Source organism: Sarcophilus harrisii, chromosome 4 (genome assembly GCF_902635505.1).
Source record: "Sarcophilus harrisii chromosome 4, mSarHar1.11, whole genome shotgun sequence".
Classification (NCBI taxonomy): domain Eukaryota; kingdom Metazoa; phylum Chordata; class Mammalia; order Dasyuromorphia; family Dasyuridae; genus Sarcophilus; species Sarcophilus harrisii.
The window spans coordinates 44430486-44456397 of record NC_045429.1 but is presented as its reverse complement, the minus strand read 5'-3'; the positions used below and the strand labels follow the sequence as shown (position 1 = coordinate 44456397).

The 25912-nt window shown below is 34.4% G+C and overlaps 1 protein-coding gene across 24 annotated transcripts in view; it reads left to right on the top strand.

The window, feature by feature from the left end:
* ADGRL2 (adhesion G protein-coupled receptor L2) overlaps positions 1-25912 on the top strand; it is a 223119-nt gene that overhangs the window by 155903 nt on the left and 41304 nt on the right. For 7 of the 24 annotated variants that reach the window (XM_031936761.1, XM_031936764.1, XM_031936760.1 and 4 more), the window contains exons 4-10: positions 5972-6081; positions 11459-11473; positions 12473-13273; positions 21086-21382; positions 21990-22093; positions 22979-23164; positions 24402-24440. In XM_031936761.1, coding sequence (XP_031792621.1) covers positions 5972-6081; positions 11459-11473; positions 12473-13273; positions 21086-21382; positions 21990-22093; positions 22979-23164; positions 24402-24440 — 1552 coding nt within the window. The remainder of the gene's footprint in view (positions 1-5971; positions 6082-11458; positions 11474-12472; positions 13274-21085; positions 21383-21989; positions 22094-22978; positions 23165-24401; positions 24441-25912) is intronic. The other 17 variants (XM_031936765.1, XM_031936770.1, XM_031936780.1 and 14 more) reach the window with 8 other exon arrangements.

Here is a 25912-nt window from a genome sequence, read left to right as displayed (position 1 = left end):
ATGGTCATTAGACTACTGAATGAGTGCCATTTGCTGTAAAGTGGTATTTTTTAAGATTTTTTTTAAAAGGTCTTTTGTGTCATGTACGTTTTGGACATATACCATTTCAATATCTTAAAAGACTTTTAGATTACTTTTTTTCTGTAAATATGCTGGATTTATTGTTTTCTTTTCCCCTTGTATTTCAGAAGTTAGACTATAACTTGCAGGCATTCTTTTTCAAGATCCCCCCTCCCCATCTTCTTTTGAGAAAATAGAATCAACTGGTCTTATTTTTGAATGGAAATTTCTCACTTTAGATTAAGTGAAAAAGTACAACTGTGGGAATGAGTAGCAAAGGGTAATAATTCATTGTATATGTAATTTCAAAACAGCGCTCTTTGATCTATATGATGTGAGTGAAATTTGTCTTTTTTGTTTGTTTTTGTTTTGTTGTATGTCATAAAGCTCATGAAAGAGTTTTTCCCATCCAGTTTTTGGTCATTTTGTTGTCGGTTGTGATATGACACATTTTTTATTTCCATTCTTGAAATCTATATTTTTCAGATATTAGAAAACATTCCTTTCATATTTACAAGGATAATATTAGATTAGCATATTATGCAAAAGTAACTTTTGAGTAGCATAGCATACAAAAATAACCTTTCATCTTAAACTGATATTGCAACTTTAAGCCACATATATTATTTATTTAATATATGGGGAAGAGGGACTGGACCTGTTAATTAACTGGGATGAATTTTGGGAAATCTTTTTAGTAATGCTATGACATATAGAGGTAGAGGTACCTTAAAGCAGAGATATCCAACATAGAAACAGGAGGCTTCTCCAAGTATTATAGAAATCAAATTAAAATATGATTAATGATAAAATAATGATTTAAACAAGTTATGTAAATGTTATATATAATATATTTATATGTCATTACATATATTGTGTATAAGTATTATATATAATGTTAACATGTGGTCTTAGCCTATATGCATGCCTGTAGGGTATATTCTGGACAGGTTCTATAACTTGCCTAGGATTCCATCATTAGGTAATTGATCACAAGCCTTCCTGGTTCTGATGGCAATTCTTTTTCCACTCACTATACCATTCTGTCTCTCCTATTTAGTATGTAGCAAGGAATAAAGCCATATTGTTATTGTATCAGGCATAATGGAATAATAGGTTAAAAAAAATCATCCAACAATGGCTATTGAAACCTTTCTGTGTATGACTCATTAAAAAAAATCTAATTATCAGAGATTTAAGGGACCTCAAAAATTAGGGGAAGATAATTTAAATTTAACAAAAATGTATCACAGTTAAATATTTTAGTGTTTATATTCCTCAAATTCCGGAAAACAGCCATATTTTCGATTAATCATCTGTCTTTACTTGAAGAGATTTAAGTGGATCGAGTGCACAATATTTTTGCCTAGAAATAATTGAATTAGTTTAAAAAATGAAAAAATTTAGGTTAATTATTAATGAAATCTTTTCTCCAATGACATGTAATACTTCTCTGCCCTCCCCAATTGTCAGTAAGTTTTATTTCCATATTTATTTGAGTTTAGAAATCTTAACTAACATTTCAGAGGAATGCTTTTTGTTAGATATACACGTATTTTTGAAGTATATGTGATTAAGTGGCACACATGCTATTGGATTCTGTTCTTACTTACGTTTCCCCCAAAAAATGGTAGTACTGTTCATCTGTTAGCTTTTAGTGCGCTCAGTATTAGATCATCATTCTTGTTTCTTACAATTCATATTATTAGTAGAAAACATTAGCATTATTAAGTCCATTAAATAATTTTTACATAGATTCTATTCATCCTTTTAATTGTACATATCTTCTTTATTGGTTATTCTTTGGTACTGTGAGTCCATAATCTGACTGATGCTAATACTCCTTCCAGCAGCTGAAGTTACAAGCCATTCATATTGCCCTTTTCCTCTGTGTTTCTTATCTATGTCTTCCTAGATGTCCTCCAAAAGGGGTCCAAAAGGATCTTTTTCTACATCTACTCACATTATATGGATATCAGTGCAGAACACCAACTATACATTGACTAATTAATATCTCTACCAGAACTGTAATTCCATATTATAGGAAAAAGCCTTCTACCAGAAGAAATGAGCATATATGATCTTAGAGATAATACTTATAAAATGTGGTATTTGTAAGTCATGTTACAACTTGACAGCACTATAAAACTGTTGGCCATTATTGTTAAGAGGATTGCCTGGAAGCCTTGAGAGGTTCAGTGACGTGTCTAACTTCATACTGACAGTATATGTTCAGATTTGGTTTCTGAAAACAAATCTTTGTTTCCTCTAAGTTGGACTTTCCATCTGCCACCTTATAATGGTCCACTGCTTAAAGTTATACTTCATTATTACACTGTATTGATGATTTCATGCCTTGGACTATGAGCTTTATGAATTTCTTTAGCTGAGTAAAGTTAGTTCCACATAGCCAGTCTTTGTTGTTGTTCATTCACTTCAGTCATGACTTTTTGTAATTTTCTTGGCAAAGATACTATGATGGTTTACCGTTTCCTACTCCAGCTCATTTGACAGATGAGGAAACAGAAGCAAATAGGGTAAAGTGACTTGACCAGGGTCACACAGCTAGTAAGAAATGTCTGAGGCCAGATTTGAACTTAGATATGAGTCCTCCTATTCCAGGTTCTATATTCTATCCACTATGAGTTTTCTCTGAACCTGGATAAGCTGATCCTCTGATAAAAGAAATATTTGTACTTAGGTTGAAGTTCAAGACTTTTTGGACAGTTTAGGAAATGAAATAAGATAACACAAGAACATCTTTGGAAAGTTTGGAAGTTAATTAAATCTTTGAATTTTGCCAAGAGAAAAAGAGAAAATGAGAAGTCCATTTGAAGGCAGGTCCCATGATCACATAGAACCTTTTATTGCCTTCAAGTCATATAAGATTAATTTACTTTAACTGTAATTTTCCTCTTCTGGATATTGTGATATTATTTACCATTATACTTCAAATAACAAAAATACAATTGGAATTTATTACTGAATCCATTAGATATATTTTTTGTATATCATTCATTTTAGTCATAATGCCTTTAAAACTTTACTGATATAAAGAAATCTATATGGGAAAATTTTTTTAAGCAATATTTTTCCTTTGTATAAAATGCTGTTTCCTGTTTACTTCAATGAAGTTGTATGTACAGAGACATAAAGAATGATTATACTGACAAAATTTCCATGGAAAGATAATTGATATTGCCTCCATAAAGATGTCTTCTGCATATTTGTGAGAGTCAGTGTGCCCAAAACAGAGCTCATGCTGTTACTCTTAAAAATACTATTTCTTTGTTCTTGACTATTTGTTAGACAATCTCAGAGTCAGATGGGGCTTCCGTCTATTTCAACCCTGCACCTAAAAAAAGCATCCATTCTACAATATACCTATTAAATAATCATCCAACCTTTGCTTCAAGACCCTCAATGAGGACGAACCCATTTTCTCCTTCCACAATTGCTATAGTTATATGGCTGAATTAGCGCTACTTAGTTTGTAAGATGTTTCGTAAAAGGCAAAGGATAAGTGATTGAGTTTTCCTACGTGTATGAAAAGTCCCTTAATCGTTCAGTTCCTATCTGTTATAAAAGGGAAAAATAAGTAGGCAGAAGAAAGACAGAACAAGGATAGACTAGATGACATCTCGGGTCCCATATTGTTCTAAATTTATGATTCTATGATGTTATGGAAGAATATGACATTAAGCGGGCCAATGATTTTTAAGAGAAGTTGTTATGTAAGTTTGATATCATTTCTTTTTGCATCGTGTGTGTATGTATGTATATATACATTTATGTCTATAACAACATTATAGAGCTGTATTCCTACTTTCTCCAGCCAGCATTGTGTATTGAACTACATTGAAACTTAGTGGCTACTATTTAAAATGACCAGAACACAATTTTTTACCAGGATCCTCATTTCCTTATTTCACTCATGTAGCACACAGCTACTTTTTCTCCCCAAAGAAAATCAAATAGAAATATATAATTACAGTAGGAATATTTTTTAAAAAGGCTTTTCAAGAAAACTTAGCACTATTACATTCATGTTATCCACATGCTCAAAATTATTATTCCAGTGATGCATTTTGAGAAGTCATAGCTTATCACAAGTTAATCAAAATAAAATTGTCATTAGTAATTTTGATCTTATTTGAGTAACATCCATTATAACATAATTCAAATAACAGTACAAGATTTCCTCTTCAAGGTCATTGTATTACACTTTGACCTGTATTACTCTTTTAAATTTTGTCATATTAAAATCTAAAAGCTAATTCAGATTTTGTGATCATTCCAAGGAGCCAAGACAAATCTGATTTGAGACTGCAGTTCAATTATTACAGAGGTCATACCCCTTTCTGTTCTCCCTCCAAAAAAATTATCTGTGTAATTTTTCAGTAACAGATATTTCTTCTATTACTTCTTAGTGCTTGTCCATTACTGATGGTACCAAACGAAGCCAGATAAACAGGCCTTGAATAGTCAGTCCACTTTTTATCTGTTTGACCATGGACATGATATTTAACCTCTTGGAGATTGTTTTCTCAGCTATAAAATGAAAGGGCTTGGATTCGACCTATGTGGTGCTTTCTACCTCTTAATTTATGAGCTGATTAGTTTCTTTTTCAGGAGCCAACAATTTAGCAGTGAAATAATCATTCTGGGGATTTGATTTTAATTCTTGGCTGTACCACTAACTAGCTCATAGGACCTTAGTTGATTGTTTGGATTTTTGTTTTTTAATCTGTTCCATTTAAATTCTGCTGTACATGACCTTTGTCATAGGACCCCTCCCAGAAGTGGATAACATTGATTGAGATGAATAAAAAGGACTTGGAGCTAGAGGCCACTGTACAGAAGTTGAATATATATTATTTTGCTCAATTGAGACATAATCCATTTAGTCTAAATTATAGAAAAAGTTGTATATCTCTAAAAGGTTTGCCATTGGAATAATACAGCATTTTAATTTGGTATAACAAGATAGACTATTTCAGGGAATTATTAATGCAAACTTTTTATCTCTTTCCTTTCATTGTGTTAATTTATATAGAATTTGCCAATTAATCTTAGCATTATGGGTGGGGAAAGATATTAGTACAGGAGGTATATTATATTGATCTGTGACTTTGTATTCAAGAGTGTGAAAAATACCTATGGCAAAGAACTTAAAAGTTGCCAGTGTCCAAATAATTCCTTTCGTGACTATAATTCCTTCTCTTTTATGGGCAGCCTAGCTAGTGGAAGGAGTATTGGGCTTATAGCCAGCAAGACTAAGATCAAATCTTGTTTTTGACATTTACTAGCCTGTTGACTGTGGGCAAGTAATTTCACATATACATGCCTTATAATATTCCCTACTAAGTTAGGGAAGTTCTTAGAAAGTTCTTAGCAGTTCTTAGAATTCCCTCATTTGAGTATTTCCCTCTTTGTTGACACTCCCTTCCTCTCTCTCTCTCACTTTCTAGTCCTATCCCTCCCTCTTTTCATCTGTCTGTCTGGTTTTCTCTCTGTCTCCATCCTCCTTTCCTGTTCCTCTCTTTCTCTTTCCCTTTTTTCTTCTCTCTTGTCTCTCAAGGTTAAAAGATTGTGTTTGTATTATTGTTTTTTATACTTTATAGAGTATATTTTAAACAACTGGATGACAAAAATAAAATTTTAATAAAATGATTGTTATGGCTTGAAAGATTAGTTATTTCCCTCTTTTATAGCTATAATTTCTAATAAAAACCTGGATTCATCATTTTTATGAAATTAGATAACCATGAATTGGCTCAATAACACTTGATTTTTACAAACTTCAATTGATCTTATATTGATTGATTGTGTTGTTTCATTGAGTTGACAGTGAATTACAAATTCAAATTCTAGGTTAAATTAATGAGCTTTTCTTTTGCTTCTCTTACAGGTGTAACAACCGAACACAATGCATAGTAGTTACTGGGTCAGATGTATTTCCTGACCCTTGTCCTGGAACATACAAATACCTTGAAGTCCAATATGAATGTGTCCCTTATAGTAAGTATAAACGTTTTGTTCTTGTTCACTTCCTCTAACCTTTCCAATTGATGCTGGAACACAACTCCATGCAAGAGAAGCATACGTTTATGGCCTCCAGAACCATTATGCATGCAGAGCACTTACAGACTAGGGCCTCCAATTAGCTTCACCAAGTGTGGAAGGAAGCCATAATGTGACGCTGGCCAAGTGTCTGTCTGTGTTCTTAAGTGTTTGGCTTTTAAGGCTAGTGTTTTTCCAGAAAACAAGCTTGAATTAGCTATTCAATAGGCCAGATAGAAATTTGTACTTTTGCCCAATACCAGTTGCTGACAAATTGGTTTGGCTCACAGCTTTCTAAAGAAGGAATTGACTTCAATTTTAATCCCGAGTCTGTTCAAAGACTACCTGCTGCTGTGGTTACTTTGGTACATGGTGAAAGTCACCATTGAGGTAATGGTTTCCTTCATTGCTCAGTTTTGTTCAGAGAAACTTTTTTTGCCTGATTCAGCAGCACATTTGTCCATGTCACTAATCAAAGTTAATACAAATTAGGCACATTGAACAAAATTGTGGAAAAGCACCTGTTAGCAGCATCTTAGAGAAGTACATGCGTATATAAAAGAATGAAGAAAATTACAAGTAAGAATTGGCAATGGCTTAAGAATCTCTGAACTCTTCAAATTTCAAATAACCAGAATTTATGTTTTGGAATCTTCTTTTATTTCTTTAGCACTCATTTGGCCATACCATTTGAGTCAATTTGAAGGCTTAAATATATTCCTTAGTTTTTGTGATGCCATTTTGGGACACACTTCTTATAATTACTTCTTATCATTTTAAAAGGGACCCATGGTCACATGACCTCTAAGCCAACAGACCCTCTGAAGCCAGAGTTCTTTGTCAGTATTCACACTGAATCATGTGTCTTTACTCGCATGTAAAATCTGATTCAGAAGCATACTGAAATCATAACATTTACAGACTTAGAAACCAAAAGAATGACTTCTGGCATGAGACTTACTATGTTCAAACTGCCAGTGAAGGTGGTTATTCTTTCAACATGTTTTAAAAATGAAAAGTTTGAAGACTTCTGCAAAGTGCTTTCTACTATTAAGTTGATTTAGGATTATGGAGCGTCAGTTAAAGGCCAAACACAGATCATCTTTTTTGTTTCATTCTTGCCATGTGTTCCTGTGTTCCTGTAAAATGGATGCCTTTCTGTGTGCGTTTCATTTTTTCCCCCTGTATCATTTGTAGGATTGGAAGCCTACTGTGAGCACTGATCTTAGCTCCATTTCCCCTGTGCGTAATATTGGTGGCTTATATAATCATTCTCTTTTTGCCACCAGAGGAACTGTGTTGTTTTGAGCTAACTGAAATTATTCTGTTCCATAAAGTTGCTTTTACTTGAATTTAGCATGGTTTCAATCCTCCAATTATAAAAGGGATACACGTCCTGACCCTAACAATGGAATGAGTCAGAGCTGCCAAGAGTTGTGTCTCCCTGGAGCCAGTCCCTGTGACCCAGGCCATAGACCAAGAACAGTATTATACACATATTATTTTCAGAGTTCAGTAATTTCTCATGCTGTTTGAGAGGGGGAAAAGTTTGGATATCTCCTGGTCATTCTAACTTTAAGAATTTTTACCTTTTCAGCTGTTCAGAAGTCTAGTCCCTTGTGTGTGAGCACTAAACTCTAACACAGAACCAGATTCAGAAAAGTATTTGTTCTCTCTACTGGTAATTCAGTTTCCATTCACTTCCTAGATGTTGGCACGAGACAGTAATGGGTCTGTGACTTTTCTTTCCCTCCTAATGACACATTAAGGAAATAGAATTGTCCTACGTAGTGGTGCCACACAGTTTCATTTGTACAAATTTTCTGTAGGGCTGAAAAAACTCTTTACTTGTTAGATGGCTCTTTTAAAAATCATTCTTGAAAGCATTTCAATGACCGTGATTTCTGTCATCCTTCTCTCCATGCTACATTTAAAAAAAAAAAAAAAAGTTTCATTCATCACATTCTCTATTATCTATATCCTCTACCTGCTGCTCTTTTTAGGGTCTGGCATTCACATATTCTCTTCTTCCATTGTGTTTCTTCTTTATGGCCAAGGCGAATTTGTGCATACCTCTTTCTACAGTTTACTGATTGGATGGAAATGATGTCATAAGTAAATAACATTTATTTGGTGTCTTTTGTCACGTGGCACTATGCCAAGTAACTATTCAAAGCAAATCCTCTAGGAACTTTAAAATCCTAAAATGTGATTTTCTTCTTCCACATGTAATGTTTAAAAAAAAAATTCAGTATTCATAGCAATTTTTAGATATGAATGAATTTAGTAGAAACTGTTAGCTATTGCTTTAGTATTATTTTAGTCCTTAAACATTCACAGATACACACTTATATGACTGTCATGTGTATTATCTAAATATTTTATATACACACATATTTTTAATCATTGCTGGAGAAACCTCCCCCCCCCCCAAAAAAAACAAAAACAAAAACATGGAGAAGTACTGAAAGTTTTCCCATGATCTCCCAAACAGATTTAAGATACACTAGGAAGTCTTGAGGAATGAGACTTCCAGTGGGCATTTTAACCCCCAGATCCCAGCAAGGTTTATCTTTTTTTTTCTGTAAATAATTTTATTTCTAATTACCTTATCACGAAAAATTGCACCATGTAGAATTGCTATAAGTTTCATATGGTGATAAAAATAATAATTGGACAAATGTCTTGAGGATTCAGAATGAAAACTAATATTTGTCACTATAGGTACAGAGTCTGTTTGCATATATGTATGTATGCATGCATGCACATACATGTTTGTGATGTGTATGTATATGCTTCGGTTTCTCTAAGGCCAATTCTTTTCCTGCTTATTATACATGCAGTCTTCTATTGACAATGGTAGGTAATGTATTTGTTTGTTCTACAGACATACAGACGGACTTGGCTGATTTTGTACACTAATTAAACCAGCCTTTTTAGGACAAGTAACAATTTATATTATCCAATTTCTTTGGCAAAGAAAGCCAATTCCATTCATTATATTACTCTATTTCAAGAGTGGCCTGGAAATTTTCATTAAATGGAAAGATGATATTAGAATTTTGACATGTATATGTACACATATAAGGCTGGATTTAACGTACTTATTCTTTTTTAGAGCCACTGTGAAAAAGTTTTATATGGGCTGAAGTTTTAAGTATTTAAAAATATTAGATTTGCTTCAACAAATGTTATTTGTTATCTTCAAAGTTTGGATATTGTTGCTTAGTTTTCAAAAGGACAACAAATTAAATAAAACTTTATTTCAGTCACAAAGAAACAGATAGGTCCCTGATTTCTTCTTCTCTCATTGTACAGTATATTAATACTTTGAATAACAGAAGTCAACTTGTTACAATTAATGTAAAATGTCAGTTTTTATATTTCTACTTAAACTATTAATGCAATTTAGACACATTATGTATATGTACATATATGCATATTAAAATGTTTTATTTTTCCATTTATTATATTTAATGGAATTTGTAACATTTGTTTAATGACTATAACCACCTATCACCCCCAAATCACATATGGCTACAATGTAGACATAAAATAAGTGATTTCTGTTATCCTTGACATTTTTGTCACTCCCCTATCATTATTGATTCTAAGCAGGTACAATATTGCTCTTCATTGAGGAATAAGTTCTTACATTGTGTGAGCAGGAATCATCTGCAAGTAATTTAACTCTGAATGGCAGAGAGTCCCCAACTTGTCTATTTATTTGAATAAATCCAGAATTAGAAATTAGAAAAAAATAAATATGTTATCTGAAGATATCAATGTGACTGATATATAATAAGTATTTATTAAAGTTTGGTTAACCCATAGCAAAGGTAGAGGGGGTTGAGGTGCCACTTACTTGGCTAAAACTATTTCTGTGTGAAACATTCTACCCTAAGGACCCCTCCCCTGAAAAAAAAAAAAGCCCCAAGAACAACAGTAACAATCACCACCAGTGGCAATAGCAAACAAGAACCTGTCAGTGTGAAGCCCTGAGAATGAATACAGGTGGAGCTTTGAGCTTCCGTGTTGTCAGTATACCAGGTGACACCTGTATAGTTGGACACTGCTGTTAATCAAAAAGAGGCTTGACCAATCCTCATTCCTCTGGTGGTTTTATGAAACTCAGGCAACATACTTCAAAGTCTCCTAATAACGTGTAATAGTTTTTTATGGCCGATAATTATGAGGAGACTCTTCAGCAACAGAATTCTTATGTAACTTCCTTCATGTAACAATGTAATCCTTTTACATTTGTGGGGGTGGGTTGGGGGTGGGGTAAAATGGAGGGGGATTGCTCATGTCATATAACTATTAATCTGGTTTGTTTTATGGAGTATGTGGGGGGGGGGTGGCATTTGCCTTGATTGCTCTGTATGGTGGTTTCTGCATGCTAGCCTGCTGTTCTGTAGTAAATTTGATGATGATAAGATACTGTATTAATAAGCTAACCAATACTTTTCTTTCTTCCTTTTCTTCCTTGCCTACTGTGCTTGCTTTTCTCTTGTATGTATTTTGCTTACAATTTTTCTAAGCATAGTTTTTAAGTATTAGATTTAGATTGTATAGAATTTATTAGGGACTTTAGGGTCAAAAAAAGCTTAAAAGGGTTGGGGGAGGGGAATAAAATTAAATAGAATTTTAACAGAATAGATATCTGAAACTAGGGGAAGTTAGTCACTTATTTTAGCCCACAAGTCCACATAATCTAATATAATTATGCTGGAATAAAAATGTGGCCTTATAAATATTTATGAAAAGTTGAAGTGAATATCAGAATACTTTATTTTTTTAATAAATTGGCCAATAATTTCCTACTCTCCCTTTTACCTTTAAAAAATATCAGTGTTGGGTGAACTTAAGGGTGATAGGCTAATGTGGAAAAAATAAAGCTAAATGTGTGTGTGAGTGCACGCACGTGTGAATGAGTGTAAGTGTGTGTGTATAGTGCATGCCTATATAAAATAGGACTTGGTGAGATTATTGAATGACATTGGGGAGGGGAGAGTATGTATACCATGCATTAGTGAAAGCTTTCATTATTTATTTAGGTTCACTAAGTGAAGCAACATGCCAACATATCTGTATTGCCTCTTTAATCTACTAAAATGATTGATCCATGTTCATTTATGTAACTTTAGAATCTTTCTCTTGCTAGGTTTTCCTGTTGTCTGTTTCTCTTTATCCAAAGTAGTGCAGCTCTTATTCTCCCTATATTTAGCATCTATTACTAATTCAGTCTTAAGACTAATAGTCAATTTATGTTAATCTTTTTTCTTTTTTCCTTGCACTCTTTTTTTTTATTTTTTCTTCCCGATGCTTAAAATAGAAGTGGAGCAAAAAGGTAAATAATCGAATACAGTCCAAACCCCAGCTCCTTGTTATGTGCCTTATGGATGTTCACCTCCTCACTTCCCTTCCCCCACAAACACTCTCAATACTCTACTAATCAGCAGGATCTCATAAGTGCACCTCCCAGGGAAGTCGACTGTTTGCAATAAAAAATTGGCTGCTAAAGCAGGTGGTGGGCTCCAGTTTCTGAAGTCCTTACCGGTGGTGGTGGGGAGGGAGGGAAGATATCTTTTCTATCTCTTCATACTGTACCTCTCTTTTTCTCACACCCTTGGGTACTTATTTGTTATTAATGTGCCATCCTGCCTGGCTTCCAAAAACTTCTCCATTGCATGCCATGGTTACAGGATTTCCTGGTCTATTTCTTTCACCGCTTTGGTTATTGTACACTCTGTTCCTAATTGCATTTTTCGGTATATTTGTGTTTCATTTTTATTTATTTATTTTTTTAAAAATAGAGGCCCCTTTGTTTTAAGCCTCTCCTGAAATTTTGAACAATCTTCACTTTTTTTGTTTTGTTTTGTTTTGTTTTGTTTTGTTTTGTTTTGTTTTATTCGGGGATATCACTTTGGGAACTTGAGAGGAGGTTGGTGAGGGGGAGGTGAGGAGTCTGGACATAAAGGAAATTCTTCCTATGTTGCTAGACAGTAGCTAAAAACCTTTGATCCATAAATTGCTAAAGCCCAAGATTAAAGTACAAAATAAAATACAAATAATTTCAACTTAATTAAGAATGCCATTAAGCTTTGGTTTGAACTGTGAAAATTGTCCCAATCCACTTTCTATGTTGATACATTGAACATGGTAACTTTTAGAAAGGTGGATGGTACTTGCATCAATTTAAAAAAAAAAAAAAAAGATCTATAATTTCATGGTGCTGAAATGAATTTTCTTTCCTGGTTCATAGTCATTATAACTTACACTTGTTTACATTTATGTATGATTATTTTTTAACTCATTGTAATTCTTGTCTTTTCTCTGTGACTGTTAGTTTTTGTTTGCCCTGGGACGTTGAAAGCAATTGTGGATTCACCATGTATATATGAGGCTGAACAAAAAGCAGGTGCTTGGTGCAAAGACCCTCTTCAGGCTGCAGATAAAATTTATTTCATGCCATGGACTCCATATCGGACGGATACTTTGATAGAATATGCTTCTTTGGAGGATTTCCAAAATAGCCGCCAAACGACAACATATAAACTTCCCAATCGAGTGGATGGTACTGGATTTGTTGTCTATGATGGTGCTGTGTTTTTTAATAAAGAAAGAACAAGGAACATTGTGAAATTTGACTTGAGGACTAGAATTAAAAGTGGAGAGGCAATTATAAACTATGCTAACTACCATGATACTTCTCCATATCGATGGGGAGGGAAGACTGATATCGACTTAGCTGTTGATGAAAATGGTTTGTGGGTTATTTATGCCACTGAGCAGAACAATGGAATGATAGTTATTAGCCAATTGAATCCATATACTCTCCGATTTGAAGCAACTTGGGAGACCATTTATGATAAACGCGCTGCCTCCAACGCTTTTATGATCTGTGGCGTCCTCTATGTAGTTCGATCAGTTTATCAAGACAATGAAAGTGAAACAGGCAAGAATGCAATTGATTATATTTACAATACCAGATTAAACCGAGGGGAATACGTTGATGTTCCCTTTCCTAACCAGTACCAATACATTGCTGCAGTAGATTACAACCCAAGAGATAATCAACTGTATGTGTGGAACAACAATTTCATTTTACGATATTCTCTGGAATTTGGCCCACCCGATCCTGCCCAAGGTAAGAATACTTGTTTATTGATAATTACATGTGGTTTTTTTTAGTAGTTTATTTCAAATAGCATATTTGAAAATATGCTTCCATTTGCATTATTGTGTGGAGTTTTATTTCCTTTTTCTTCACATTTTTTCTCTTCCTCCTGTTCTTGTCCTTTTTTTCTTCTTTCTCCTTCCTCCTCCTAACTATATTTCTTTTCTACTAACTATATTTAAATAACCTGCACTTAGTAGGTTTTCCATAAATGTCTGTTGAGTGAATGAATGAATCAATAATGTCATATGTCACAATGTTTCAGAGTGATTTTTCATAATCTCTCATGGGCTCTTTTTACATGAAAACAGGAATATTGATAGCTTTTGTAAATGTCATTTTAAAAGAAAAACTGGTATAAGGCTTTGTTCATAATATGTTTTATCATTATTGTCAGTTTAGTTGTTCCTTGCTAAAAATAAGTTTATAAATTTCAAGCTAGATACCTGTTAGCTTTGTGCTTTCCTACCTGACTTTTGAATTGATTACAATGTACATGCAGACCTTTTAACTTCTTGGCGCCAGTGGTTGAGGGAAATGTGTGTTAGGGAGTCTCAAGAGATTTGGCAGAGTTAATGTGCATTGCCAGGCATAAATGTTCTTGAGTTTTGCAGTCCCAATCATACTCTTCCATGTCTGCTTAGGAGGAAAAGTTTCTCCAATATCTTTTCAGAAGTGAGTGACGCAAAATTATACGTTCTTTTTTTTTTTAATTGGTGGTAGCTGTAAATCATTTTCCCATTAATGACTATAAGAACCCCAAATGATGATTTAGAGAATGCACAGCTTATGAGAATAATTTGAACCCAGCTACTTTTTACTTTTCCCCTAAGAAGATAACTAATCTGTAAAAAGAAGTGGTTAACTTATTAATATACATATGTAACTCCTGCATGTTGGAGTATATGCAGTGATCAGAGCAGTGCCTTTTCTTTAAAAATAAACGATTGTCATGGCATAGAAACGAATACAATATTTTTATATTTTGTACTCATATCTTATTTGTGCGATATATAATTTTTTATTCCATAGTGGTGTTTAATTTATTGAATTCATTCAAAGGTTTTGATCATTTGGTTATTCTGACCTTTTAGAAACAAGAGTTATTTAAAGTTATTTATACTTGGGATGGAAGTTTTTTCATCTTGTCCAATAAAACATCTTTTTTTGTTGTTTTTTTCTAAAAAGCTGTCTTAAGAAAATTCTCTTTCAAATTCTAAACAGGTCAAGGGATCAGGACCATAAAAGGAAAAGACCAAATCTCTTCTGCTTGATAGGGTCATGATAGAGAACCCAGAGTCTGTGTCATTTCTTGTAACAGGGACAGTAATGATGTATTGACTTGTTTCCTGGGTCCTCTATCTGTAATCTGTGTCTGTCTTGACTTTGTCAGCTCCAGGCTGCACCAATAACATCATGCTGCTGAATGTTTCAACACTTAAATCTCCCTACAGGGTGGAAAGGCCATGGTGACAGTGTGTCTGAATCATTCTCTTAAGTTAATTATATATTTTGCTCCTCAGACCAGAAAGTTGGGTTGTATCCTTGACCCTTATTGTAATGGTATTGATATTTTGTTGTTGGTGATGGTGTTTTTCTTTTGTTAACATAAAGCATTCCTTATATATAAGTTTCTCAAAAGCTTATGTTCCACCAAGGGAACATAGTTAGAATTTGACCTTACAGTGACCCTGTCCCTTATTTATGCCTTTATCATTCTGTTAGCTGTTGAAAGTTGTGTCTTTGAAGGGAGTGAATCTCTGGGCTTTTTCCAGCTAGGAAAATCTGTTGCTACTTAGAAAAGTGGACAACAAATGTATCCAAGATGTGGAAAAACGAGAAATAATACCTAAGTTAATTTTTAAAAAATAGAGCATGTTGTCCTTGTTAGCGGTGAGGAAATCTCTGATAAGATGCATTTGTTATAAGTAGCCACCAACAGCTCAGAAGAAAGGCAGTTATTTGCCTTTATGTTGGTTATAAGATACTGTCACTTTTCTGGGTCAGGGTGGACAGGAGAGCAAAGTTAAAGTGAGCTTTGATGGTTTCTATTTGTATCTTCACTTGGAAATTCTTCTGTTCTCACTTTGCCATCTTTGTTTGAAGGTACACATAATGCTATATTTCAACATTTATTCTTTAATTGAATAAGCATTTACTAATTATCTACTATATTCTCAGCACTGTACTAAACACTGGGATATAGAAAGATGAAAAAAATGAAAGTTTCCTGTCCTCAGGTACTACTTCTTTACATATAGTGAGGGGGGGGGGGAACAAAATCCAAACAAAAATTTATCATTTTGTCCTGGCTCTCCAGAGATGATTTATACACTTATAAAATATGCAGGTCCTTTCTCTACTGCTTGGACAACTGCATCAGCTGATAGTGTCTCCACCTTTCCCATTTCCTTTTAAAAATGTTAATTTTATAAGTGACTTTGAGAGGGAAATAAATACCATGGCAACTTAGGTGTAGGATTTAAAAAAAAAAAAATCCCCTTCAATTCTTAAATCTTTCCAAAGGAGACTATTTGCTTGCCAGTTTTGTTATTTAACCCTTAATGATGCTAGGATTTTTTTTTTTTAATGCATGTTACATAAATCCCACTATTGCCTCTGTTTGAACCCATTATCTGTCACAGACTCCCCACTTTCTTCATCATTCATTGCTAGTTTCAGGCCACATATATTTTGGGATCACCATCTTGTACAGACATTCCAACTTAGGACTTTGAGTCAGTCACAGTAAACCTCAATAGCAGTTTGATCAAAGCAGTTGATAAAACAGTGATGGGAAAAATTAGGTCTGGGCACTCTCTTCGAAGCTGAAGCTGGCTGCTTTGACTGAATTTCACATTTGGAAGTCCTCTCTGTTGGATCTGCTGCCTCCTCTCACACATAGTAGCCCTGCCCAAAAGAATACTGAAAAAAATAGTTCACTTCCTTTTAAACTTTTAATTAGAGACTCTGAAAATACTAGCTTACTGCTTGGATGCATTTTTCCCCCCATTTATTTTAAGATAATTTTCTCCACTCCATTTTTAACAGTAAAAGCATGTATTCAGGAATTTAGATATGGGACTTTTCATTGATTACACTTTTTTCTATTAGATTGTTATTAATTTTATGTATGTTACCAATTTCCTTACTCTGTTTCTCCAATCTTGGCCTGTTTTCTACCTCGCTCTAGAGTAGGTTTACAAAAATAAATAGCAATAAAGTCCTCATTTCTCTTTATAATATTTTTTTAATCTGATTTATTGTAAATTTACTTAATCTGGTCACAACATTTGTACTGTAAGATACATGGGGGAGGTCACATCTTGGGTGGTTTTGAATTTTCCTATTTTTCTCAATTAAGAAAAATTAAAACTATTATAGAGTATTTACTTTGCACCAGTTAAGAAGTTAGACATATTTTATTTTTTAAAAATTAGGATGTAAGCAGCACAAATGTCTATTTCTTAAGTCATTCTTGTCCTGCTAATGTTCAATAAAATGTGATCAGTGATTTTTTTAATACATAATAAAGAAAGGATAATTTAATGAACACTCATTTTAGCTTTATGAAGTAAGTTCAGAGAGCTAGAGGAGAGACAATTTGAGATTAGTACTATATAATATGAAAAAGTATATATTCCATTCAATTCCTTTAAGGAAAAATTGATGGCTGATACCAATATCTCAATTACAACTACTATAATAAATCTACCCAAACTTACAGATGATAGTGGATATCTAGTTGCTAGCCTCCCAGTTAAATAGATGTATTTGCCTAACCATTTTTACCCTCTCTTTTTCACTATTGCTAGGCGGGAGTCAAAAAGCCAATTGTTCCCCTTATCTGGAAGCTTGACTAACTTGGCAATATTCCTAAGTGTTTTTAGTGTATAATAATGCTTCTTCGCAGGTTTGGAAATAAGCTTCTTCAGCTCTGTGGATGAAGGGAGCTGGTGGACTGGGTGATCTCCAAGGCTCCTTTCAAGTTCTAAAATTCACCTATATTATTGATTTTATTGCAAGAGGAGAGTCAGGTTTTCATGTTTTCTTCATGTTCCTTATTCTCTATTTAGGAGTTTTACTATATCTCCCATTTATTTTCACCAGATTATTATCTGTTTATTGTCCTTAGGAAACCTTTTAGTGATAAATTCTGGATTTAAACTCTGCCTTCTACAGCGATTTACCAACTTGTAAATATTGAAAACAATATTAACAATAATAAGCAAAGTTTAAAATATAGCAAGTGTGAAAAGTAAGTTTCTAATGCTTTTCACTGAATTTTAAAACAATCTAGGAAAAATATTTACCCAATGCCAAAGTAGGAGAAAAAGTAATCTTACCTCTGCCTGGATTTTTTTATTTTAAATACTGTGGATAGTGTTGGATATGGAATCATGAAGTCTTGAGTTCAAATTCTTCCTCAGAAACTTATTAGCATTGTGGTAATGTGAGTCATTCATTTAACCTCTCTCAACCTCAGTTTTCTCATCTGTAGAACAAGGATAGTAACAGCACCTACTTCGCAGAATTGTGATAAGGTAGAATAAGTTTACATGTAAACCTAAAGGTATTAAATAAATGCCAGCTCTCATTATAATAGTAAAAAGGGAAGTGTTAATTTAGGCAGTAATCTTAAATTCTAGCAGTATTAAATATTAGATATCAAAAACTCTCATTTTTAAGTTTTTAAGCAGCTAATTTTCATGTTTTATAAGAAGTTATATAGTGAGGATTTGGTGGAATGGACTCATCTTTGCTTAGGCATTTGGTTCAAAAGGAGTGCGTTTTTCTACTAAATAACTTATCTTCATGTTACCATTATCAAAATTATAATTATTTCAGTGATGTATTTTAAGTAATGTATTATACAGTCTCCTTAAATATCTTTCTTAATAGAAGTATTAGTATTAAAAATAGAAAGAGGCAAAATGACTTTATAATATTGGGTCACAGGGGGGAAAAACCATCTCTTTTGGGTTTCCTGAAATGATGCTTAAGGAGTGATAGTGATAGGATCTGAATCTGGGGTTTCTTTATTACAGAGAAAACTTAGATAAGGAAATACTATCTGCTAATTCAGGTCCAGATAGTCTGTGCAACATGACGTGCTTGAAAAGTTGCCTTGAGTGCTGAACAGTCGAGGATCCCACAGCCACTTTGGGTCAGCAGCAATTCCCAAACCCCAAAACCACTCTAATGTTCTCTTTCGGTAATTTGTAGGGGTTGTTATAAGTTCCTTTACTGATGCTTAATTTTTTTTGGCTAAAGATAACACAAACAGAGGAGGAGCTATGAAAATTAGGGTGTGATAGGTAAGTTATAGTTCAGATATTTCTACATTACTTTTGGGTTTACACAGTTCTTTACACATACCTTCATATTGTGAGGTATGTACTGTTATTATTCCCATTTTACTGATGGGGAAACTGAGTCTAATAATGACTGTTAGGATTCACACTCAAACCTCTGACTTATAGTCCAGTTATCTTGCCATAGTGCCATGTAGGAATGATAAAGGGAGTATTATTAAGAAGCACTTCCGTCATCCTGTAATGTACTAATAAGGGAGCGTGACGAGAAAAAGCGTTTGCCTTTCTCTTCTTCATCCCCTTTTCTCCTCGCTGCACCGGAGCCCTAGTTGAGCAGCAGCAGTTACTTGACACTTCTGCAAAGATTGTGATGTTTTTGACAAATGTTAATTGAGAAAGCACTGAAAGCCTGACTGCATTGTAATCAAAAGAAAATTACAGAGGTTTCACAAGATGTCAGGCAAGTGCTTACAGAGGAAGATAGACAGGTTTGAATCGGCTCTTGAAGCAGCTGGCTAGGCATGAAGTTTGACTCGAATACGGAGACAGCACTCAAACAGTCAATAAATTATGCCCTGGAAATAAAACACATGCTCAAGAAGTTTCTGTTTGGAGATGGAGAAGAAAAGCGGAAGTAACAATATGCACTTAGTGAAAATGAGATTTGGTAACCAAGATTCCCCAAACAGGTGTACTATGAAGAGATTTTTTTTTCTTGATAAAATCAGTGTGTGCTCCTGGTAACTTTCTTGATATAATCAAACCTGGGCTCACATTATTTTATTAATTTAAATATCTTAATTAAGTTAATTAATTGAAATCAGTTGAATTAGATCAATTTAATTCTAGGCAATTTTAATCTTCTAATTTGGACTTTTGATTTTTTTTTTTTTTTACACTTGTGGTTTTCTATAGCATGACTTTCTTGAGCAGGATTTTATTTGAATAAAATAATAAATATGGCTGGAAAAATAATCTTTTTCTCAGTTTAATAATAATAATAAAAGAAAACATAAACTTAATTGCAAGGACTCCTTTCTTTGTGTATTCTTGTAGAAGAATTTGAGAGCCACAAATATTCCAGTTTCCCAAGTGATGACAAAAATAATACACTGGTGAATTTTTAGCTTTGCAGTGTTTCACATCTAGCTATTTCTGACAGTTTGAAATTAGTCTTGTAGGACTAAAAATAGCTTTGCTTCACTGTACCAGCTACTCCAATGATATGCAGGTTATAACTTTTTTTTTAATTTCAGAAAAGAAAATATTAAATGATTTTATGTTTGAAATATTTTATGCTGGTAAATTTCCCCTTAAACTCTTTAAAGGACTCCATAGCATTTGTGTTAGATTTCAAATTAAAGATAATATTATCTTAACATAGTAGAATAAATTCTATACTAACCTCTGCCAGAAATTAGTTGTTCTTTCATACCTACTTTATCAAAACTAAGAATGTAAAAGTCTGAGGTAATGATGACGATATATAGAAATAGTATAGGATTGCTAGACTTTTATGTTTCATCTAGTCAAGCGTGCTGGAATTCTCTCAAGCAAGAATGACTGCTGGGAGGGATGATCTAGCTGCAGTAATTGTTTTCCCGCAAAGGGTAGAATGGGTGACTTTTGTTTTTGTTTTTTTGTTTTTTTAAATGCCCAAATTATGTGCAAGTCTCAAATTTTGTTGATACATCATAGTTGGTTGTTTACCAAACAGGACCTTAGATTATTCCATTGTCTACTTTTTCTAGACTGAATGGAATTTGGTTAATCACCTTTTTTTTTTCATTGTCATATATGACAATAATTTCTCTTGGACTTTACAAACACAAATGTCAATTTGTATTCACAAAAAGTTATAAAGAAGTGGCCCTAAAGTAGTCTTATAATTTGATTAAGAAATGAAGGATTAAAACCTATACAAAAATATTGTGGAGAGAATTAATTTTAAAAGCCTAAAACCAGGAGTGTTACATAGTAGATAAAAGAATACCTTTGGGTGACATCCTGGCTGGGTTCAGGTATTACCTTTCACCAATACTAGCTGTATAGCAAGTCATTTAGCCTTTTAAAAACCTAGTTAATTCCTTAAGTTTAGAAATTTAATGTGAGAGCCCCAGGCTCTGTCTGTATATTGGGACAACTCCACACCAGTGTGATCGTAGAATCAGCAAAACAACCAAAACAGCTATGTCTAAGTCAGAAGCATTTAAAAATTAGTTTAAGGCTTTGGTGGATCCAAAAAAAAAAATCTTACCAATATGGAAACACTTGTCCATAGCACAGCTCAATCTATCCACCCCCTTTAACTTATCATTCTGTATAACACACATCTTGTGCTTTCTCTGCAATCCATAATCAGAGAATGATTGAATTTAATTGTCTTTTGTTTCTTTAACTAGCGTTCTCAGAGATTCTTGTAAACTTTTGAAAAATTGGGATTAACATACTCATCTTTTTTCCATAGTGCCTACCACAGCAGTGACAGTAACTTCTTCAGCTGAGCTGTTCAAAACCACAGTATCAACCACAAGCACTCCTTCACAGAAAGCCCCCATGAGCACAACTTTAGCTGGTGGAACAAAGGAAGGAAGCAAAGGGACTAAACCACCTCCAGCAGTTTCTACAACCAAAATTCCTCCTGTAACAAGTATTTTTCCCCCGCCAGAAAGATTCTGCGAAGCTTTAGAAGCCAGGGGGATTTGGTGGCCTCAGACACAAAGAGGAATGATAGTTGAACGGCCTTGTCCCAAGGGAACAAGAGGTATTTCCTGTGAAATATGTATTCCTATTTTTATAAAAAAAATTCATATATATGTGTGTGTGTGTGTGTATTGTGTTATACAATATGCACATCGCCATACAGAGTCCTTAGTAAATAGGTGCTCAAAGCATCATGGAGTTGCCCCCATTTTGGGGGGGACCACTTACAAGTGCCATATTTGTAAAGTATGATAATATAGTGTCTGCAGGCATTTTTTAGATTTTAATCTATAAAAGGCCATTGAGTACAGGCCATGAATGCCTTGAATCCTTGAGGACTCAGGTTATACTTGAGGTTTTTGCCTGAGGACTATAGTAAAGATTGCTTACAGCTGCCTTTCTCATTACCAGCCCCACTTTGGAGAAATTCCAAAAAAAATGAAGGGCTTTTGGTTTGTTTGCTGTAAACGTCTGATATTTCTATGCTGACTTTATATTTACTGTTTGTAATCTGCGTTATTCCCTATGTTTTCGTCAGTTATTGTCAACTGCCTCCATTAGCGTTTATTCAAAATTTAACACACAGAGCGGGAATGGGGGAGCTGATTTCCTGAATGCATGCAGAAAAATGGTTTCAATTTCACTGTTGTTTTCTACATCTGTTGTAGGAACTGCCTCGTATCTCTGCGTGGTTTCCACCGGCACATGGAACCCTAAGGGCCCTGATCTTAGCAACTGTACCTCACACTGGGTAAATCAGCTGGCTCAGAAGGTTGGTTGGAATCTTTTAATATGATACACACTGGTGATTAAAGGCTTTAACTTCGAACATAAATAATTCAGCTTAGTATGTTGAAACCATCTTTATTGCTCTTTGTTCAGTTTAAAAGTAAAAGAATTATGCATAGTTTTTGTCTGTGAACCATTTATCCAAAGTTAAGCCCACATGTGTTTTGGGGCATATTCTTTACTAAGTTAAGCTTCTAAATGCATACATGCTTGCTTAATTTCATTCATGTTTAGCATGTTCTGGGTCGGGTTTGTTTTGTTTTGATTTAATGTTCAGAAGATGAATTCTGTGTAGGCCTAATAAATCAAATAGATTTCAATGTGCAACTGAATTTCCAGAACCCAAACAGATGTTTAGTTGGCAGATGATGATAGAACAAATAAAATGTCATGTAAGGTGGCATTATAGGCAAAATCCTATTTATAGCACATTGCAGCATCACCTTTTATTTTCCTGTTCCTCCCCAATCATTCCTTGTGAGGTGATGAAAGCTAGATAATCGTCATCTGTCTCAGTCCACTTGAGTTTGACTTTTAAATGCCTGCCGTTATGAACCAGTAGACTTTTGTGCTTCTAATAATAGCGGAGAAGGAAAAAAAAAGTTATAATGAAATGGAAGTCTTGGCCCCAAATTTCCAATCTGATTATAGTTTTTTTTTTTTTAATGTGTCTTAAGAATTTTCTTTTGTGTGTATAAGAACCTTTCATCTTTCAGATAAAGAAAAAGTTTATTGTTCTCAATTAGCTGCAGATTTTGACGTGTGTGCAAATGGGTGTTTTGCTACCACAAAGGTATGCTGGGAGTCAACTTGGAACCCATGAGCGGAACATGGGCTCCTGCTGAGATAATATAAATTGTCGTTTCAGATCCGAAGTGGAGAGAATGCCGCCAGTCTTGCCAATGAGCTGGCTAAACACACCAAAGGACCTGTGTTTGCTGGGGATGTGAGCTCATCTGTGAGACTGATGGAACAATTGGTGGACATTCTAGACGCGCAGCTGCAAGAACTCAAACCCAGTGAGAAGGATTCGGCTGGGCGGAGTTATAACAAGGTATGGCATTTTTAATTAGGCATTTCCTATTTCTTTCTCCTCCTACCAGTAATTTATTACTAATACTCTTCTTCTTCTTCCTCCCATCTTTTCATTCTTATTTGCTCTAGTTCCCAAGAAAGAATCATTATTAAAGACAGAACAGAAGGGCAGTAATATATAAAGTCAGTTAGATTATGGGAAACCTCTGTTGCTGACAGACTTCAAAGACTAGATTCCTTATTTCAAAATGTATCATGTAGACATTATACTGGTAGACTTTTCAGAGAGTTGTCATTTATACCTGCCTTTTCTTCTGGCTTTATAAATGGACCATAAAAATATCTTACTAGTAATCATTGAAGTAATGTTTCTGATGACAACCTTTGGGAGTGGAACTTAAATTTCCAGTTTTCCATTTCTTATTTTAATTGCTTCAGATGAGGTTTATTTATTTATTTGTTGAATTTTTGATCTGAAAATAATTGGTTGACTACACATTTTTGTCCCCTTTGGCAGAATTAATGTAGAGAAGTTGATAGAAATCCTGAGGCTGGGTGGGTATTTGATGCTCCCTAAAATTTATAAGGCATTGAAGATTGCACGTTTCTTTCCTTCAATGTGAATTCTGTGACCAGAATTTTTAAACCTCTTCATTTCATATCCTAGAAAGTAAAAGAGCATGATAACAAGAAAAATAATAATGGCTAACATTTACATAGCTCTTATTATGTGCCAGGTATTAAATGTTCTATAATTATTATCTCATTTGATCCTCACAAGAAGCCTGGGAGGTAGGTGCAATTATTAACCCCTTTTTACAGATGAGGAAACTGAGGCAGACAGGTTAAATGATTTGCCCTGGAGTATTTAAGTTTGCATTTGACTCCAGGCCTGGCACATTTATTCTAGGTACCTAAGAGATAAAGGGAAATATGATACAATAAAGGCAAAAAAGAATGCTAGCTTGGGAGTAAATCTTGTGAATTCTGCTACCAACCATCCATGTGGCCATGACAAAATTCTTTCCTCTCCCTTGCCTCAGTTTTGAAGGAATTGGATTTGATCTTTAACTCCCCTTCCCACTAAAGAAGGATGGTCTTACATTCACTGAAACCAGATAGAATTACAAAAGCACTATCCAATTTGAGATTAACTTGAGGGTGTGTATGTGTTTTAATACATATATATGTATTTTGGGGGTAGCTTTCTAGAGATGTACATCTAACCTCTACCTTTCTTTTCTCTTACTAAAAAGCTCCAAAAACGAGAGAAGACATGCAGGGCTTACCTTAAGGTATCTCTCCTCTGCTGTCACCCTGCTTTCTCCCTGCGTCAGCTACCTGCCACGCTTTATCATCTTGCTGCATGATCCAATATATTTCAGTCTTTGATAATTATGTATTGTGCCCCCTATCAACTATACAAATGTTGGCTTTGCACAGGTATAATATTCTCAGAATAAGCAAATAATTTTTCTTTTTTTCTTTTTTTTTGCAACATTTTTATTTATCCAAAAGTACAAGAATATTAATGAAAATCTTCTGAATTGGAAAGTAATAATAGAATCCCTTTGTTTCCCAATGTTATCCTTGTGGATCAAACAACAGCTGGCAATCAAACAGCTATGATCTCTTCTTGGCAGTTTATCATATCAAAGACTGTATGGTCATGATTGTATGTGCATGAAAATGTCACTGCTTTCTTATTTCTGTGGGATGCTCTAAAATGAAACCACTTTGGTCTTTAGATTTTAAGGGTTAATTCCAAAGATAATTCATGTAGAGGTTGGGTAAACTGCAGATGAAATATGAATATTGTGACAATTCCATTAGTATCTGTTTAATGGTGCTTCTTGCCTGGCTGAGAGGGACAGGAATAGACTGTTTGCTTACTCCAGCCAATTGTTATGCCCACAGTCAGGGAAATATTGACAATACTACCACGTGTAAGCGGACAGATATAAGTGGAGTAGTCAATGGGCTTTCATTTTGTTTCATGGATTCTTGAAGTTCTTTTTTTTTAGGGGAACAGGATCTCCTAATTTTTGTGCATCCCCCTCAGAAACAAAATAGTGGCAAATCAGAATTCAAAGGACTATGCACCATGCATGCACACACCCATGTTTAAGCACCTTGTTCTCTTGCTTCTGTGATATTTCAGTGGAATAGAGGTTACTCAATGTCCGTGACTTCACTGGTATTTTTTGGCAGGGTCTCCAGTAAGAATGGCAACCAGCCAGATAGGATTAGACTTTGCTGGACCTGAGAGCTTTAAAAGAAAAAGTGGTGGGAGGGTCTGTTTTTAGGTTCTGAATGTTCCTTTTTAGCCTGGCTAATGGGGGGCAAAGAAATAACTGCTGAAGTGGATAAAATTCTTCATACTTTAATTTGCAGTTCACCTTTAAGGTAAAAGTTTAATGTATGAAATGTAATAATTGGTATGTTGCCCAGGATACATGCCTCATTGGGAAAAGTAGCCATTTTTCATTTGGCAGGGAGAGTATCTCAGGAATATGATTATGCTGATCATTTTGTTTCCACTAAAGACATAGACATGGTAATAAATAAGCTCGACTTGAAATTAATAATGGCTCATCACAAGCACACTCTGTAGCAGCCTGAGAAATCCTCAGACGACCTTCACCCGACCAGTGTCATATTCAGGACATCCCACATGAGCTTCTGTGGCTCAGATAAGAGGAATAAAACTTCTGCAGTTACAAATCAGAAGCCGATTTACACTATGCAAATGAAGCGAGTTCCCACT